The following is a 17,281-nucleotide window of genomic DNA, read 5'->3' on the forward strand; positions in this document are numbered from 1 at the left end:
CTGTACAGTACCAACCAATTAATTATACCTTGTTTAAAGACAAATGTGTATAAAGTGGAAATCCTCCATAAGCGTATGTTTGGACCTGGTGTATACACTTCAGATTTTACATTGTACAATTAGTTGTATTGATTGATTCTTGTATATTTGAACGTAGCCTGAAATTTGCAGCATATATGATATGTAAGGGTGTTCTCACACACGTTTTTTCACCACTGCAGTGTTTGGGACCGAAGCCAGAAGTGGATTCTTTCTATATTTCCCATTCCTATGGAATCCACTCCTGGCTTTGGCTCAAAATGGCAGATGTTTGATACAAAATCTGCACCAATCGAAATGGGAACAATTAAATACAGGTTGTTGTTTTTTTTTGGGGGGGGGGGGGGGGGGGGGGGGGGGGTTGTCAGATTTCCCCGTAGATTTTTGAACTTGTTGCAGAATTATCCACAGTAAATCCAACCCATGTGAATTTGTGCTGATGGCTGCTTAGACCTGAGAATGTATAGAACTGCAGAGCTGTATCCACATACTGCAGTGTCACATGCTGTAATCTACAGTACACAGATTGAAGAAAGGTGCTATGAGATGCAGTGTAACTGGTCTGTCTTATTTTTCAGGTTAATTGAAGATTGCCTATCCCCTTTGCCAAGTTCTCCATCCAAGAAGACTAATAGTGCAAAGCGCAAGCAATACTACATAAACCGTGCAATCCGAAACTCTGATCTGACACCTAAAGCCAAAGGACGCAAGAGCCTTCGTCGTCTGGAAAACAGTGAGAAAATCCATGGGAAGGGGCTGTTTGCAGAATATAAAAATTCTGCCCAGCACCTTCCTTGAGGAGCTGTCTTTTAGTGACGACAGTATTAAGTCCAGTATGACTTTTTTTTTAGCTTTCTGTAAGATAGCTTTATGACATATAGGCGACTCCAGAAAGTGAAGGCAAGTGAAGAGGGCAATGTGTTGACTACAGAAACTTTTTTTATTTTATTTTTTCCTTTTTTGAAGACTGTTTGTTTGATTTTGTTTAAAGAGCACCTGTCAGCATCAATGTAGTAGTTAACCTAAGACCATGGCCATATAGGGCTTAGAATCAGGATCAGTCAACCTCTTTATTTGTGAATAAAAAGAATTATAATGGTTTAATTTTGTTTATATAAATAGTTGTGTAAACACATCAATGAAATGCAGTGACATTTTCTCTCATCCATATAAAGTTAGTTCTGCCACTAAGGGGTTAAAATAGACTTAAAGCATTTGAGTTGTGTGCCAACTAGACTTATTGTTATGGAAGTATACACTTAAAAACTACCAATAAATTTGACATTTTTGGGAGGGTTAGTAAAATTGGAATGTTACTGTTAATGAGGTTGTCTTGCCAAGAAAACTCTTCTCTAGAAAAAAAATAGAAAAGCCACTCCGGCTATAGGGGTTCTGCTTAAATTTCCAGAGCACAAGCTGCTTATACGTAGCAGCTGTAACTAAAAATTCTTTATATAGGGCCAACAGATTACACAGCACTTTACAATTTTGAGGGTTCAGTTATCAGATATTACACACTAAATTTTAAGACAAGAGTCGTGAGGGCCCTGCTAACAAGAGCTTACAATCTATAGCTGTCAGACTGAGGGACTTCCCTCTAACACAGTGGTCCAGGTGTTACTGCAGAGCAAAGGGCTTGTGGGCTCGTGCTGGCCATTAGTGCTTTGGAAGTGGCCCTGTGGTCTGTCTCTCAATATACTTGTCTGTGATTGGGAATAAAACTGAAAATATAGAAATATTAAAACACTGCAAATCTGCCACTCGATAAGATCATTTGAGTGAAAAAAAATTATATATATATATATTTTTTTTTTTTTTTTTCTCTATAATCATACATTTCTTTTATTTCTTTTTGAAGGTCACTATCTAATGAATTTGCTAGAAAGGGAAGAGTGTGTAGCCGATGAAGTTGACTCTTGCATATGTGCATCTCCGAGCATATTTTCAGAAGCCTGTAATAATGAAATGTACATTGAGGTAAGTCATTGGCATTTCAGACAGGCTGCGTGCTGTAAGCATTCTAAGATCCCCCCCTTACTGCTCGCTATTATCCGGTGCACCATGGCTGCAGATGAATCCCCTTCAGCTTTGTCTTCTATTTACTGTTTCGCGTTAGATGGATTTCTTTGGGGGGGAGGAATTGAGTTGGTTTATGAACATTGACTGGGAGCCTACAGGCTGCTGAAAGGTGAGAAAGATGTCACTTTCTCTTAAATTGTATATAATGTATTCTGTTTCAATGTGTTGCTGATTTAGGCAGAGTTGTATACACAGAAGCCATATGGGGCCACAGTGTGCTGCCATACAGGCTCCTTTGAGAGCCATATGTAACTGTTTAAAGGTGTTATCCAGAATAACAAAAGAATACCTGCTTTGTTGAAGAAACAGCTTCACTCTTGTACTCAGGTGGTTTGTGGTATTGCAGCATAGGTCTATTTAAAGCACATGGAACCATGTTGCATGTAATACGAACAACCTGAACATAGAGGCGGTTCTGTTTTTTGTAAGAAGGCGGCTATGTTGGATAACCCCCTTTATGTGCAATGCAAGGGACAACTTTTTAAAGTGTTATTACCATTTTAAATATTCACTCCCGTTCATTAGGGTATACCATCTACTGGTAGGAGCTGGTCTTGGCTCTGGGACCCTTCCCTGTATAGAGAAGAGTACCCTGACCTAGTGCTGGGCGGTATACCGGTTCATACCGAATTATTTATTTATTTTTTAATTTTTTTTGCTGCACGATATGAATTTTTCCCATACCACAATGAATGAATTATCACCTGCAGTGCACTGTCCCCACATCGGGGAACTAATCATATGTCACCCGCGAGCGCTGCTTCGCTCAGCCCCTGCGCTGTACTGTACTATCCTGTGCCCAGACTGCAAAAATAAACAAAATTAAACTTTAACTCACCTTCCGACGTTCCCCGTTACCGGCCTCACGGCCCCTCCGCTGCGGTCCTGGGGATGGGAACGTCAGAGCTGTCAGCCTATCACCAGCCGCAGCGATGTCCCGCCTCGCCAGCCAGCTCCTTACATGACAGTGGACTCAGCCTATCACTGGCCGAGGCAGGACATCGCTTCGGCCGGTGATAGGCTGACGGCTCTGACGTTCCCATCCCCAGGACCGCAGCGGAGGGGCCGTGAGGCCGGGAACGTCAGAAGGTGAGTTAAAGTTTATTTTGTTTATTTTTGGAGGGGGGGGGGGGAGAGAGAAGCAGCGCTCGCGGGTGACATATGATTAGTTCCGATATGGGGGGACAGGGCAGCGCTGGGCTGATAATTCATTTGGGGGGGAGGGGAGAGAAAAGCAGAACAGCGGCCGCGGGTCACATATGATTGGGGACAGCGTGCTGCGGCTGATGATTCATTCATTCGAGGGGGACAGCACAGCACTGGCCTGATAAACCGGGGGAGTCGAAGCAGCGCCCACGGGTCATATGATTGTGTGTGTGTGTGTGTGTGTGTGTGTGTGGGAGGGGGGGGGGGGGGGGAATACCGTTAAATACCGTGGAACCGCCATAACTTACAAAAATACCGTGATACACATTTTTGGTCATACCGCCCAGCTCTACCCTGACTCCTGTTCACAGAGTAAGTGTGCCCCTGCCTCCTTAGAGTTCCATGCAGTGGGGTCCACACCTCCTATTTAAAGGGGACCTCCGGTACATTACATCTTATCCACCATTCTGCAGGATAGGGGGATAAGTGTCTGATCACAGGGTCCGACTGCTGGGACCCCCAGGGAGAGGTCTGTCATTCAAGACCAATGACTTGTGGTTAGGTGGTGGGAAAGTAATAAAAGATTCCCCTTTTAAGTTCATTATTTTTATCCATTGCTGCCTTTTAGTAATGTGGTTAATGTTTCCTTATAGATTTGGAATGACTTCATGAACCGCTCTGGAGAAGAACAGGAGAAAGTACTTGCTTATCTGGAGCGGAAAGTGAGAAAACCTAGAGAGAAGGTTAATAAATGCAGAGATGAGAGGACAGGTATTTGTATTTTTTGTAACATGTTATGGAGAAAAACTATTTAGGCCCCTTTCACACTGCCATTTGTGCCCGTCAGTGTGATAGATAGCGGGAGAAAAATTTGTGCTTGCAACATCTTTTTCTCCCGCTATCTTCCAGCCGCAGTAAGAGACGTCAGAGAAACCCATTCAAGTGAAAAGGCAACAACAACAAAATGGCGGCAGTGTGAAATTACTTAAACATGTGTATAATTATTTTTTTTTTTTTTTATTGAATTTTTTTATAGAATTTTTTACAAAGTTGTACAATATAGTAAGAGGAAAGGAACAGAATCAATCAAGACAGACAGCTTGTAACAAGTGGAATTATCATGCATATGGAACTCATTCTTGCATAAAGGAGAAACATTTTGAAGGAGCGGTGGGCCTACTACCATTGTTACTTGGCATAACAAAAACAGCCTTTCAGAAGCAATGTAACACAAAAGCGAAGATCAATATAGTTGAAAATCAATGAAATGGGAAGCTATTGTAATAAAGCTTCAACGGGAAAACTCAAATAACAGAACAGACAAAGAAAGGAACAATAGAAAAAGTAGAGCAGGGTGACAGTGCCATGATGTTGAGGCTGAGTGCTTTCATAATATGGAGGCTGGGCCATAAATAAGTTCAGATAAAGAGCGGATGCCATACTGCCAGGTAGGCATCTAGTGAACTATGTAAAGGGCGATAACATACTTTTAAGGAGCTGATATGTTTTTATTATTTTTTTATTCTAGCATGTACTTCTAGTCGTGGAGGAGGGCAGTCTGTTTCCATACTTTTGGGGATAAGGGATTTAGCAGCTGTGATAATATGTAGAAGTACTTTCCACATTCCTTTTGGAATACATAAAGTATACTATGGGATCTTATCAATATATTCTGTGGTCTTATAGTTTTATGCAAATAAAAATGAAAAGCAGTAAAAATCCTCACAAGCCGTGGGAGTTCTGGCTGTCCTAAATAAAGCCACAAAGAACCTAGTTTACCTTGGACTGGAGGCCTGACTGGGCAGGGCCCGACTTGTGTGGCTGTCTGATACTTTATCAGCTGCTTACCCTGCGGATTAGATAATATGCTGAATAGTTGTCCCTACAGAGGGTTATGAATGTACTACATAGACTTGTGGAGGTGTATTTATAGTCTGCAATTAGATATATTTGCTTGTAAGAACATTTTGGACAACATGTAGTTCTAATTCACTTTTAGGGTACGTTCTCACGTACGCAGATTTGATGCGCAGGATTTTCTGCTGCAGATTTCAATGTAAACTAAATAACTGAGCACAGCTTCTAATTGGCAGAAAGCAAAGGATCATATTGTTTTCATGCGTTCTCTATAAAAATATAGTATTTAATGTGATTGACTGACTTAATTTTATGTAACGCTGCTCTATTGCTTTTCTTTTACATTTTAGAGCATCCTGCTTTTACCCCAGAGGAGTGTTATCGGAGGATCAACCGGAGTCTGCGTTACAGCTTGAAAAGACGCCAAATACCAATGGTTAGGAAATGTTAACTTCCTTGTGAGATTTCTTCACTGCTTTCACAAGCAAAACCTTTCCAGCTCCCTTACGACTGTTGTGCCCTGAATATTAGAGATGAGCGGGGTGAAGTTACAGTGATTCGATTTGTCACTAACTTCTCGGCTTGGAAGTTGCTGACTTTAACCTGCATAAATTAGTTCAGCTTTCACGTGCTCCGGTGGGCTGGAAAAGGTGTATACAGTCCTAGAAGAGTCTCTTAGGACTGTATCCCCCTTTTACAGCCCACCGGAGCACCTGAAAGCTGAACTTAAAGTCAGCAACCGCCGAGCCAAAGAAGTTCGTGACAAATCTAAATCACTGTAACTTCGCTCATCTCTACTGAATATTGTACCTAAAATATAGACTGGTATCACTTGAAAGATAACCTCTTTAGTTTTATCCCACTCCTGACATCTACGGGATATATGTATGTTGCAAGTCATAGGGGGTATGTATACGGTGGTCTTAGTGCTGTATATTCCAGGTAATACTCCACTGCAATAGCTAGGCTCTGAGAGAGCCCCAATCCTGGCAATGTGACCACATGGATGCCACAATTAAAGGGGTACTCTGGTGGAAAGCTTTTTTTTTATTTTTTTTTATTTTTTTTTTAATCGACTGGTGCCAGAAAGTTAAACAGATTTTGTAAGTTACTTCTCTTAAAAAATCTTAATCCTTCCAGTACTTGACTGCTGAATACTACAGAGGAAATTATTTTCTTTTTGGAAAACAGCTCTTTGCTGACATCATGACCACAGTGCTCTCTGCTGACACCTCTTTCCATTTTAAGAACTGTCCAGAGTAGGAGAAAATCCTCATAGAAAACATATGCTGCTCTGGACAGTTCCTAAAATGGGCAGAGATGTCAGCAGAGAGCGCTGTGTTCCAAAAAGAAAAGAATTTCCTCTGTAGTATTCAGTAGCTAATAAGTACTGGAAGGATTAAGATTTTTTAATAGAAGTAATTTACAAATCTGTTTTTAACTTTCTGGCACCAGTTGATTTAAAAAAAAAAATATAAAATAAATAAAAATAAAAGAATTTCCCCGGAGTACCCCTTTAATAGCGCTAAAAAGAATGAGGGAGCAATCGGGGGTTATCATGACGGCCAGAAACCTTAAGTCCTACATTAGGCCTAGAGGCAGGGTTTAAGAGAACACAATCCTAATCAATACAAAAGTATTGGTGTATTGTACGTACAACAAAGTGTAAAGTTGTTTTTTACTTTGTAGCAGTAGTACAACATAAATTTTACAAAGAAACAAGCAACTCAGCTCACTCCCATATGCCTTGTCCAGCACAGCAGCTCTTCAGGAAGATACTAAATTAGTTGGAATAAGCCTGCAGTTGGCATTGGGCAAAGAAAAAAGGGATGCTTCTTTTGTCCATGCAATCTTAGTCGTACGACTAAGATTGCTTGGACAATCAAAACTATTCACTTTTCTCTTTGCCCTATGTCAGTGATGGCGAACCTTTTTGAGCCAGAGTTTCCAAACCATAATGCACCCCAACTTATTTTCCCTCAAAGTGCCCTCAAATAGAAATCATCCCCAGTCTGTGATGTCCCCCCCCCCCCCTCTCCTTATCCCCAGCCCGTGCAGTATGTCCCCCTTCACACATAGAAATCATTAGGCAGGGGAGATGAGGAGCCTTGTACGTTCTCTTTCCCCTGCGCTTCTGGCTTCTTTTCCCTGTGGAAACTCTCGTCCTCTGAAGGCAGAGCAGGGGGAGGGGAGATGAGGAGCCGTGTACGTCCTCTCTCCCCTGCTCTGCCTTCTTTCTGTCTTGCAGACCTGCTTCCTCCGGGAGGGGGAGATGAGGGGGCATGGCTTATTTCTCCCATGCAGACCTGCATCCTCTGCTCTGCCTTCGCTCCCCCCAGCTCGCCCACAGAGGGGGCTCGGCGTGCCACCTGTGGCACGCATGCAATAGCTTCGCCATCACTGCCCTATGTCAGCTGGTGTCTTATTCCTACAAATTTTGCATCTTCCTGAAGAGCTGCTGTGCTGGACAATCCTTTCCTTAAACTACAACATAAACTATATAAATCAGGTATTACTGTAATCTCACGGATCTGCAAAATAAAAACATAATTCTAACAGCACAATCAATACTATAAAAACGAACTGCGGATTTACATTTACAAATGTGCTAAAGTTCTAGCTTTACTTTGCAAAAAAAATGGTTTACTTGGCTTGCGTCACATTTATTATGAGTTTTTTTAAGACATTTGATTCTTGCTTCTTTCTTATAGTGTAGTACCTGGCGTTGCCTGGTCTTTCCATCTTGTGGGAGAGGAAAAAACACATATTAGAACACTCTTGTCCTCCAAAAAAAGTCAAATAGCAGCGGTGTGGCTTGTGGAGTTAGGTAGGGATGAGCTCTGCCGAAAAGACAACCCCTTTTTTGGTCTTTATTCTTACAAAAGGAATCTTACTTCTAAAGTTGCAGATACATTTTAAAGTATACCTCTTTAGATCAGCCAGCATGTGGAGCACATTACCATGTGTTTGGCCAGTTTTAGGTTCAAAGCCACCTATCAAAAGTGTCCAAAAACTCGTAAGAGTATGTAACTTAAATTGTGAAATATATTTTTACTTTGAATTTTTTTTTTTTTTTAACAGGACACACTGGAGGACTTGGAAGAGGAGATGATGTCATTTTTCTCAGTCACCCCTGAATCTGTATATATTTCCATAATGGAAAACAGGTACTGAGTCTGGGCATCATTCAACATCATTTATTTATTTCTTGTTTCTCCATTAAATTAAGTCATAAGGAAAACGCAAATGGCCTTCAATGTGTTTACCCATGTTCTCCTTTGGTACGGTTAAAACACACTTGACCCATGTGCTGCTAAGGGGCACTAGGCAAGGAGTATGCACAGTTAACCCTTTCCCACCAACGGCTTGCGCCTGGGTTTGTACGTTTTGGTCCGGGTCCCCCTACCTTCCCTGCTCGTCCCACTGTCATAGCTGGCTGAAGACATCTAAGGTGAGTATGGTGGATTAGGGGGAGTATGTCCCTCTCCTTCCTCGAACACCATCCATTTAAGATCACATACGTGGTGATGGTTTTCCACAAAATGTGCTGCAACACAATTTTCTCCCTACTTCATATTCTTCACTTCTTTCCTGTACTGCCTTCCTAGCCATATTTCTAATTTCACTTTTATGTTCATTGATACGAATTCTCGCTGATCTAGTTGCTTGACCAATGTATACCATGCCACAGGGGCATATACATACCTTGCCACAGGTATATGCCCCTGTGGCAAGGTAAACATTGGTCAAGCAACTAGATCAGTGAGAATTCGTATAAATGAATATAAGTGAAATTAGAAATATGACTAGGAAGGCATTACAGGAAAGAAGTGGAGAAAATAGTGTTGCAGGACATTTTGTGGAAAATAATCACCAAGTATCTTAAATGGCTGGTGTTGGAGGGAAGTATGGGGATCCAGAAGTGAAGAAATAGAGGAGGTTACTGAGAAAGGAGGTATTTTGGATTAGTAAATTGGATGCTGTGTCCCCTAATGGCATTAATGAAAACTGTAACTTTAATGTATTATTATAATTATGTATGTAAGTTCTGATGTATTAATACATGGTAATGCAATCGACCAGTATATTTAAATTATTCAATGTGATTTTAATTCATAGATATGAAATCTTGCGAGACTACTGTCCATATATAAATGGTGGTGGGTTTATTCACGTTAGGCTTGAGAAAGGGAGAGATCCTGAAACATTGCCAGTAGCGCTCACAGGTGTGTGAGCTTTTTTTCGCGGTCTGTCTGCAAGGAAAACTGGGTGAACGGCAAACATGAAAGCTCTGTAGGAGCGAAAGACTTTTATCTAATGCCGCAACTCTGATCAGTGACGAGCACTTGGGTGAATATGACATGTTCCATTTTACTGTTTTTGTATGAGAACATACGGATGAAGTAAAGTATTGAAATTGCGAACATGAACTTTGTTGTGTGAGTGCTATTCCTTTTTGGATTGATTGATGTTGTGCTGAGGACTTGTGGAGGCTGAGTTGCACTATGTCACACCCAGGTGAAACCGCACCCTATTCTAATGTTTCAGTGAGTCCTTTTTATTACTTACTACTTATCACTAGCAACTATGTCCGACACCAGACCCGACCAGACCTTGGTCACCTACCATTCTTGTGTGGGCTGCAAGACCAAAATGCCCAGTAGTTCCACTGAAATCCACCTGTCCCACCTGCTCCACCATGTGCTCCATTCCCCCTGTGCCTTATCAGGATGTCCCTCCGGAACACGCGATGTCCGCTCCTCCCCCAGAGTGGGTTTTCTCACCTTCCCAGTCGATCTCTGGCCTGGCTACTGTTTCCAGATCATTGGCTTCGGCCTTGGAGTGGTTGTCCCTGCGCACAAACCCCAGGGAGTCCAGCTCGGTCTCTCCTGGTGCCCTAAAGTAACTTTGCCAGGCTGTTCTCCAGAGTCGCGTGTTCGGGATAGACTTTTTTTGCCGTAGGTCATGCTCCTCTTCACCAGCTCACCGGCAGCACCCCAACTCTTGGGGCGGCTCCCCCGGTGACCATCCCAGGTCCCCGACTCCTCGTTCTAGGTCTCGCACTCCCCAGTCTAAGGCCACCACCGCATGCTCCCACTCTCCAGTGGAAGTAGCGGATGACGGGTCGGAATCCACCTCGGATCATGAGGATCGCTCTGCTGTGTCTGATATGGTGGACAGCTTGGTGTCAGCAATCAGGGACACTTTTCATCTGGAGGACCCAGAAACTTCGGATCCTGATCCTGGAGTGTTTTTTTGCAGTTCCCGGTGTAACACCCCCGCCCCCCCCCCCCCCCCCCCCCCCCCAAAGGCTTTCAGTTCTCATGCTGAATTTGACATCTTACTGGACACGGCTCAGAAACATCCGGACAAAAGTTTACAGGGATCCAAGAAGATTCAAGCTCAATTTCCCTTTCCTCCGGATCTGGTTTCCAAGTGGACGGCGCCACCTGCCATAGATCCTCCAGTTTCCCGTCTGTCAAAGTCTACTATGCTGGCAGATGCAGCATCCTTTTAAGGATCCAGCGGACAAGAAGATCGAGAACTTGGCAAAATTTTCCTTTTGAAGTGGCAGGATTCACCTTGCTACCCACCTTTTTGCTTCCGCTTGTGTGTCCAAGGCAGTTTTGGTTTGGGCTTCTCAGCTATGGCAGGGCATCCTGTCACGCGCCCCTCAGGAGGACTTGGCAGACATCGCTCGTCAGCTCTCTCAGGCCGGTGACTTCCTCTGTTTGGTGGCTTTGGAGTCAACCCAATGCACAGCCTTTGCCTTGGGCAACTTGGTGGCGATTTGTCCCTCCATGTGGCTGAAGGCGTGGGATGCAGATGCTGCTTCGAAGAAATCTCTAGCAGTTGCTTTTCTCCAGTACTCAGCTCTTTGGGAAACGCCTAGATTAAATTATTTTCGAAGCTACTGGAGGTAAGTTATCTGCTGCCGCAGAAAAAACCTCGCCACTCCGATCAACGTCGGAAGACTGCTTCCTTTCGGTCCATTGCTTCGGGTAGCCCACCCAAGCAGGCACCCTCCCACTCTAAGAAAGCCCCTTCTTTCATGGTGCATCCTTCCTGGAAGCCAGACAACCGTTCTGGCGGTTACACGGCCAAGTCCTGTAACCACAACATAGTAACATAGTTCATGAGGTTGAAAAAAGACCAGAGTCCATCAAGTTCAACCTATATCCCTAATGAGTCCCTACGAAGTTGATCCAGAGGAAGGCAAAAAAAAACTCATACTAGAGGTAAAAATTCCTTCCGGACTCCAAACATGGCAGTCAGAATAAATCCCTGGATCAACGTTCTGTCCCTATAAATCTAGTATACATAACCAGCGATGTTGTTACTCTCCAAGAATGCATCCAGACCGTTTTGAACTCTTTTACAGAGTTCACCATGACCACCTCCTCCGGGAGAGAATTCCACAGTCTCACTGCTCTTACAGTAAAGAACCCCCGTCTGTGCTGGTGTAGAAACCTTCTTTCCTCTAGACGTAGAGGATGCCCCCTTGTTATAGATACAGTCCTGGGTATAAATAGATCATGGGAGAGATCTCTGTACTGTCCCCTGATATATTTATACATAGTTATTAGGTCCCCCCCTAAGGTAAGCCTTCTTTTTTCTAAACTAAATAACCCTAATTCTGATAATCTTTCTGGGTACTGTAGTCCTCTCATTCCCCGTATTACTCTGGTTGCCCGTCTTTGAACCCTCTCCAGCTCCACTACATCTTTCTTGTACACTGGTGCCCAGTACTGTACACAGTATTCCATGTGTGGTCTGACTAGTGATTTGTACAGCGGTAGAATTATTTCCTTGTCGTGGGCATCTATGCCCCTATTGATGCACCCCATGATTTTATTAGCCTTGGCAGCAGCTGCCCGACACTGGTCACTACAGCAAAATTTACTGTTAACTAAGACTCCTAAATCCTTTTCCATGTCAGTCGTCCCAAGTGTTCTCCCATTTAATACATAACCCCAGCACGGATTTTTCCTCCCTATGTGCATAACCTTACATTTATCAGTGTTGAACCTCATTTGCCACTTCCCAGCCCAAACCTCCAACCTATCCAGATCCATTTGTAACAGTGCACTGTCCTCTATAGTGTTCACCGCTTTACAAAGTTTAGTATCATCTGCAAAGATTGTTACGTTACTATTCAACCCCTCTACAAGGTCATTAATAAATATATTAAACAGAACAGGACCCAAGACTGACCTCTGTGGTACCCCACTAATAACAGTCACCCAATCAGAATAAGTACCATTAACTCCTTAAGGACCAAGGACGTATGAGTACGTCCTTGGTCCCGCTCCCGTGATATAACGCAGGGTCCCACGGTGACCCCCGCATCATATCGCGGTGGGGCCCGGCGTCATAGTGAAGTCGGGACCCGCCGCTAATAGCGCGCGGCACTGATCGCGGTGCCGCGCGCTATTAACCCTTTAGCCGTGTGCTCAAAGCGGAGCCACGCGGCTAAAAGCGAAAGTAAAAAGTGCTGGTTAGCTCAGGGAGCTGTTCAGGATCGCCGCGGTGAAATCGCGGCATCCCGAACAGCTGTACTACAGGAGGAAGGTCTCTTAACTTCCTTCCTGCAGTTTGATCGCCGATTGAATGCTTCAAGAGATCCAGGCTTGAGCAATCAATCGCCGAAAACACTGATCATTGCATCCCTATGGAGATGCATTGAACACTGTTAAAGATCAGTAAATGCAATGTTATAGCCCCCTATGGGGGCTATAATATTGTAAAAGAAAAGTGTAAAAAAAAATAATCATTAACCCTTTGAATTATCCCTTCCCCTAATAAAAGTTTGAATCACCCGGCATTTCCAATAATAAAAAAATAGTGTAAATAAAAACAAAAATAAACATATGTGGTATCACCGCGTGCAGAAATGTCCGAATTAAAAAAATATACCGCTAATTAAACCGCACGGTCAATGGCGTACTCGCAAAAAAATTCCAAAGTCCAAAATAGCGTATTTTTGGTCACTTTTTATATTATGAAAAGATGAATAAAAAGCGATCAAAAAGTCAGATCAATGCAAGGATGGTACCGACAAAAACTTCAGATCACGGCGCAAAAAATGAACCCTCATAGCGCCCTGATCACGGAGAAATAAAGTTATAGGGGTCAGAAGATTAATTCAATAATTTTAAACCTATAAATTTTAAAATGTAGTTATGATTTTTTTCTGAAGTAATACAAAATCAAACCTATACAAGTAGGGTATCATTTTAACAGTATGGACCTAGAGAATAAAGATAAGGTGTCATTTTTACTGAAAAATGTACTATGTAGAAACGGAAGCCCCCAAAATTTACAAAATGGCAGTATTTTTTTCAATTTTGTCGCACAATGATTTTTTTCCCTGTTTCGCTGTAGATTTTTGGGTAAAATGACTGATATCATTACAAAGTAGAATTGGTGGCGCAAAAAGTAAGCCATAATACAGATTTTTAGGTGCAAAATTTTAAGAGTTATGTTTTTTTTAAAGGTAAGGAGGAAAAAACGAAAGAGCGAAAAACTCCCGGTCCTTAAGGGGTTAATAACCACCCTCTGTTTCCTATCACTGAGCCAGTTACTTACCCACTTACCTCCCCCCTCATGAAACAACACCCCCACCCATGTCCTCCTTGGGTGGGATGATGTCTGTCTCTTTTCCGCGACGTTTGGCTAGCGTAGGTTCAGGACTCCTGGATCCGAGACGTCATATCCGATGGTTACTAGATAGAGTTTGCCTCCCTTCCCCTGGATAGTTTCTTCCAATCCCACCCTAAACATTCCCTCTTCTTTGGCGGCGGCCCTTCAGGTCACTTTTTTTAAGTACCATTCTCGCTCAGGGAGTGATTGTGCCAGTTCCTCCAGGGAAGAGTTTTTCGGGGTATTACTCTAATCTGTTTGTCGTCCCCAAGAAAGAGGGCTCTGCCCGCCCCATTCTGGACCTCAAGCTACTCAACAGCCATTTGTGGCTACGTCTCTCCGCTCTGTGGTGGCATCAATGGATCAGGGGGAGTTCCTTTCTTCAGTAGATATCCGGGATGCCTATCTGCACATCCCCATTTTCCCCGCCCATCATAGTTTCCTCCGCTTCGCTGTCCCTGCGGGTCACTTTCAGTTCGTGGCCCTTTCTTTTTGGCCTAGCTACAGCTCCCAGGGTTTTCACCGAAGTCATAGCAGCAGTGATTGCCATCCTTCGGGCCCGGGGGATCTTTGTCCTCCCTTAACTGAACAATCTTTTGATCGAAGCTCCGTCCTGGTCCCAAAACTTGGAGAGCCTTCATCTCTGTCCGCCTTCGATTGGGTGATCAACCAGGAAAAGTCCAACCTGTCTCCCTCCCAGTCTCTTGTCTTTCTGGGTCTCCTTTCCGACACTGCAGCCGCGCGTGTTAATCTTCCATTGGACAAGCGGTGCTCCCCTGCAGGAGGGTGTCTGTAGCCAACGGCTACCCTCTCTCTTGTTCTGATTCACTTCTGCATGGAAGTACTGGGCCGTATGGAGGCAGTCCCTTTCGCCCAGGTCCACGATCTCCCTCTCCAGCTGGCCATCTTGGCCGGGTTGGACAAGTCACCATCTACTATGGATCGCTGGATTCTTCTGCCCCCTCCTTTTGTCGGTCCCTTCTGTGGTGGCTCCACTCTCCCCTTCTCCAGGGGCGGTTGTTTCTTTCCCCTCCATTGGCGGGTCATCACGACCTATGCGAGTCTCCAGGGTTGGGGAGGTGTGTTTTAGGACCTGACTGTCCAGGGTCGCTGGTCCCCTCAGGAGGCTCACCTTCCCATCAATCTTCTGGAGCTCTGTGCCATCTTTCTTTGCCTCTTCCAATGGAAGAACCTCCTACAGGGTTTTCCGGTTTGTGTCCAATCAGACAACGCCACTGCTGTGGCATATATCAATCGCCAGGGCAGCAGTCGCTCGGCGATGGAGGAGCTCTTAAAGATTCTGCTCTGGGCCGGGACTCTAGTTCCTGAACCTTATTCCGGGTGTGGAGAATTGGGAAGTAGACTTTCTCAGCCGCTCCTCTGCGGATTCAGGGGAGTGGTCTCTCCATCTGGAGGAGTTTGTGCGTGCGTGGTATGCTGACATAATTCAGCTGGTTTCCGACACATTCCACTGCTCTCCCAGGGTCCCCTCTGCCATCCCAGTTTACTTTTGCTGCATTTGAAGGTGTGGCAGTTGAAACCTTGGTTTTGAGAGCTCGGAGGTTTTCTTCCGGGTTGATTCACACCATGCTTCGGGCTCGGAAGCCTTCCTCCGCTAGGACTTACCACCACACACTGCCTTTCAGGTCTCCCACACCTCCTTGGGATCTCAACCTGGTGCTTAACGCTTTTGAGGGAGGCTTAGTTCGAACCTTTCCGGGAAGCCTCTCTTCACATCCTTTCCTGGAAGGTCTCCTTCATCATCGAGATTAGCTCCCATTAGGAGGATCTACGAGCTGGCGGCTCTCCCTTCATCAAGACAAAGTGGTTTTTCGTCTGCCTCCCTTCTTCTTGCCCAAGGTGGTTTCCCCCTTTCACATGAACGAGGAGATTGTTCTTCCTTCATTTTGTCTGGCTCCATCCAACGCTAAGGAGCGTTCCCTACATAGTCTGTACGTTGTTCGATCTGTCTGGATCTATCTTTCCGTCGCCTCCATCGCCTCCTCCTTCTTCATTCCGGAAGGTGGTCGCAGGGGTCTTCCGGCTTCAAAGGTGACCATTTCGCAGTGCATCCGTTCTGCCATCTCTTAATCGTACCGTCACAAAGGGAAGCTCCCACCTTTTCAGGTGACTGCGCATTCCACGCTTTCCGTTTGGGCTTCTTGGGCACTCCGCAATAGGACTTCGGCCTTTGCAAGTCTGTAAGGTGGCCACCTGGTCGTCTTTGCAGACTTTCACTAAATTCTACCAGGTGCACACGTTTGCAACCCAAACCAGCATCAGCTGATACAAAGTGTTGCAGGCAGCAGTGGCACAGTCTTCTGCCTGATTTAAGTTTGGGTATTTTTCCCACCTTGGGGACTGCTTTGGTACGTCCCACGGTGTTGTGGTTCGTGGCTTGGGGCAGAATTGGATTTGGCTCCTAAGCTTATACAACAGTTAAATATCTGCAGACCATGCATCTGAGACACAAAATGGCTGCCACCGTGCGGTCATGTGAATACAATATATTCACAGACTAGGTGCATAGACACTTAGCTGAGCAGTATTACCAGAGACCAAATGCATTCCTAAACTCCCCACAGACCAACCTATTGTTAGGAATTTTGCAAGAGTTATATCCTATTATCCAATGCACAAATCAACACTACACATCAAAATACTGGCAGAATTAAAGATGTTTAATATACATCTAACTAAACACACTCTAACTAAAAGAGAGAGAAGAGAAATAGATAATACTAAATAACTAGAAACTTAAATATGTAGTGTAAGTAAACACATATACAACAATTACAATAGAAACACTATCTGTTGGCTATTTGGGGGGATTTTCCTTTAACCCCTTAAGGACATAGGGCGTATCCATACTCCCCCGTTTCCAAGTCCTTAAGGACCGAGGGCGTATGGATACGCCCTGAGCATTTCCGACCCCCACCGCTAGCCGGAGGGGAGCCGGAGCCGGATGCCTGCTGAAATCGTTCAGCAGGCATCCCGGCATATCGCCCAGTGGGGTCATTATGTCCCCCCATGTCGGCGATTGCTGCAGATCGCTGGACAATTCAGTCCAGCGATCTGCGGCGGATTCCGGGTCAATCGGGTCTCCAGTGACCCGCTGACCCGGAATTACTGGCTGTTCGGGGCCGTCTCTGACGGCCCCGAACAGCCAGAGCCTGCAGGGGTGAGGTGGCACCAATCAGTGCGCCTGCTGCGGGTGTCACTCCCGCACCCGCTCCGCCCCTCTTCCGGAGGACGTGAGCGGGTGCGGGCAGAAGACCCCGGGTGCTGGGGACCCCGATCCCCGGCGTCCCTGTTGGGATCGGGGCCCCAGGAGCGGCGACGGCGGCGAGGGACAGTCCTGCAGTGTGGATCGTTGGAGGTGAGTGACAGCCTCCTGCTGTTGCTTAGCAACAGCTCCCAGCATGCAACAAGGGCATGCTGGGAGCTGTAGTTATGCAACAGCAGGAGGCAGACCACCACAACTCCCATCATGCCCTTATGTTTTGCAACAGCTGGA

The 17,281-nt window shown here is 44.9% G+C and overlaps 1 protein-coding gene across 1 annotated transcript in view; it reads left to right on the forward strand.

Moving 5' to 3' along the window:
• R3HDM4 (R3H domain containing 4) overlaps nt 1–17,281 on the forward strand; it is a 39,985-nt gene that overhangs the window by 11,666 nt on the left and 11,038 nt on the right. The window contains exons 2-6 of the mRNA XM_056517952.1: nt 618–772; nt 1,898–2,016; nt 3,918–4,035; nt 5,472–5,557; nt 8,203–8,288. Coding sequence (XP_056373927.1) covers nt 618–772; nt 1,898–2,016; nt 3,918–4,035; nt 5,472–5,557; nt 8,203–8,288 — 564 coding nt within the window. The remainder of the gene's footprint in view (nt 1–617; nt 773–1,897; nt 2,017–3,917; nt 4,036–5,471; nt 5,558–8,202; nt 8,289–17,281) is intronic.

Source organism: Hyla sarda, chromosome 1 (assembly GCF_029499605.1).
Source record: "Hyla sarda isolate aHylSar1 chromosome 1, aHylSar1.hap1, whole genome shotgun sequence".
In the NCBI taxonomy this organism is placed as follows: Eukaryota; Metazoa; Chordata; class Amphibia; order Anura; family Hylidae; genus Hyla; species Hyla sarda.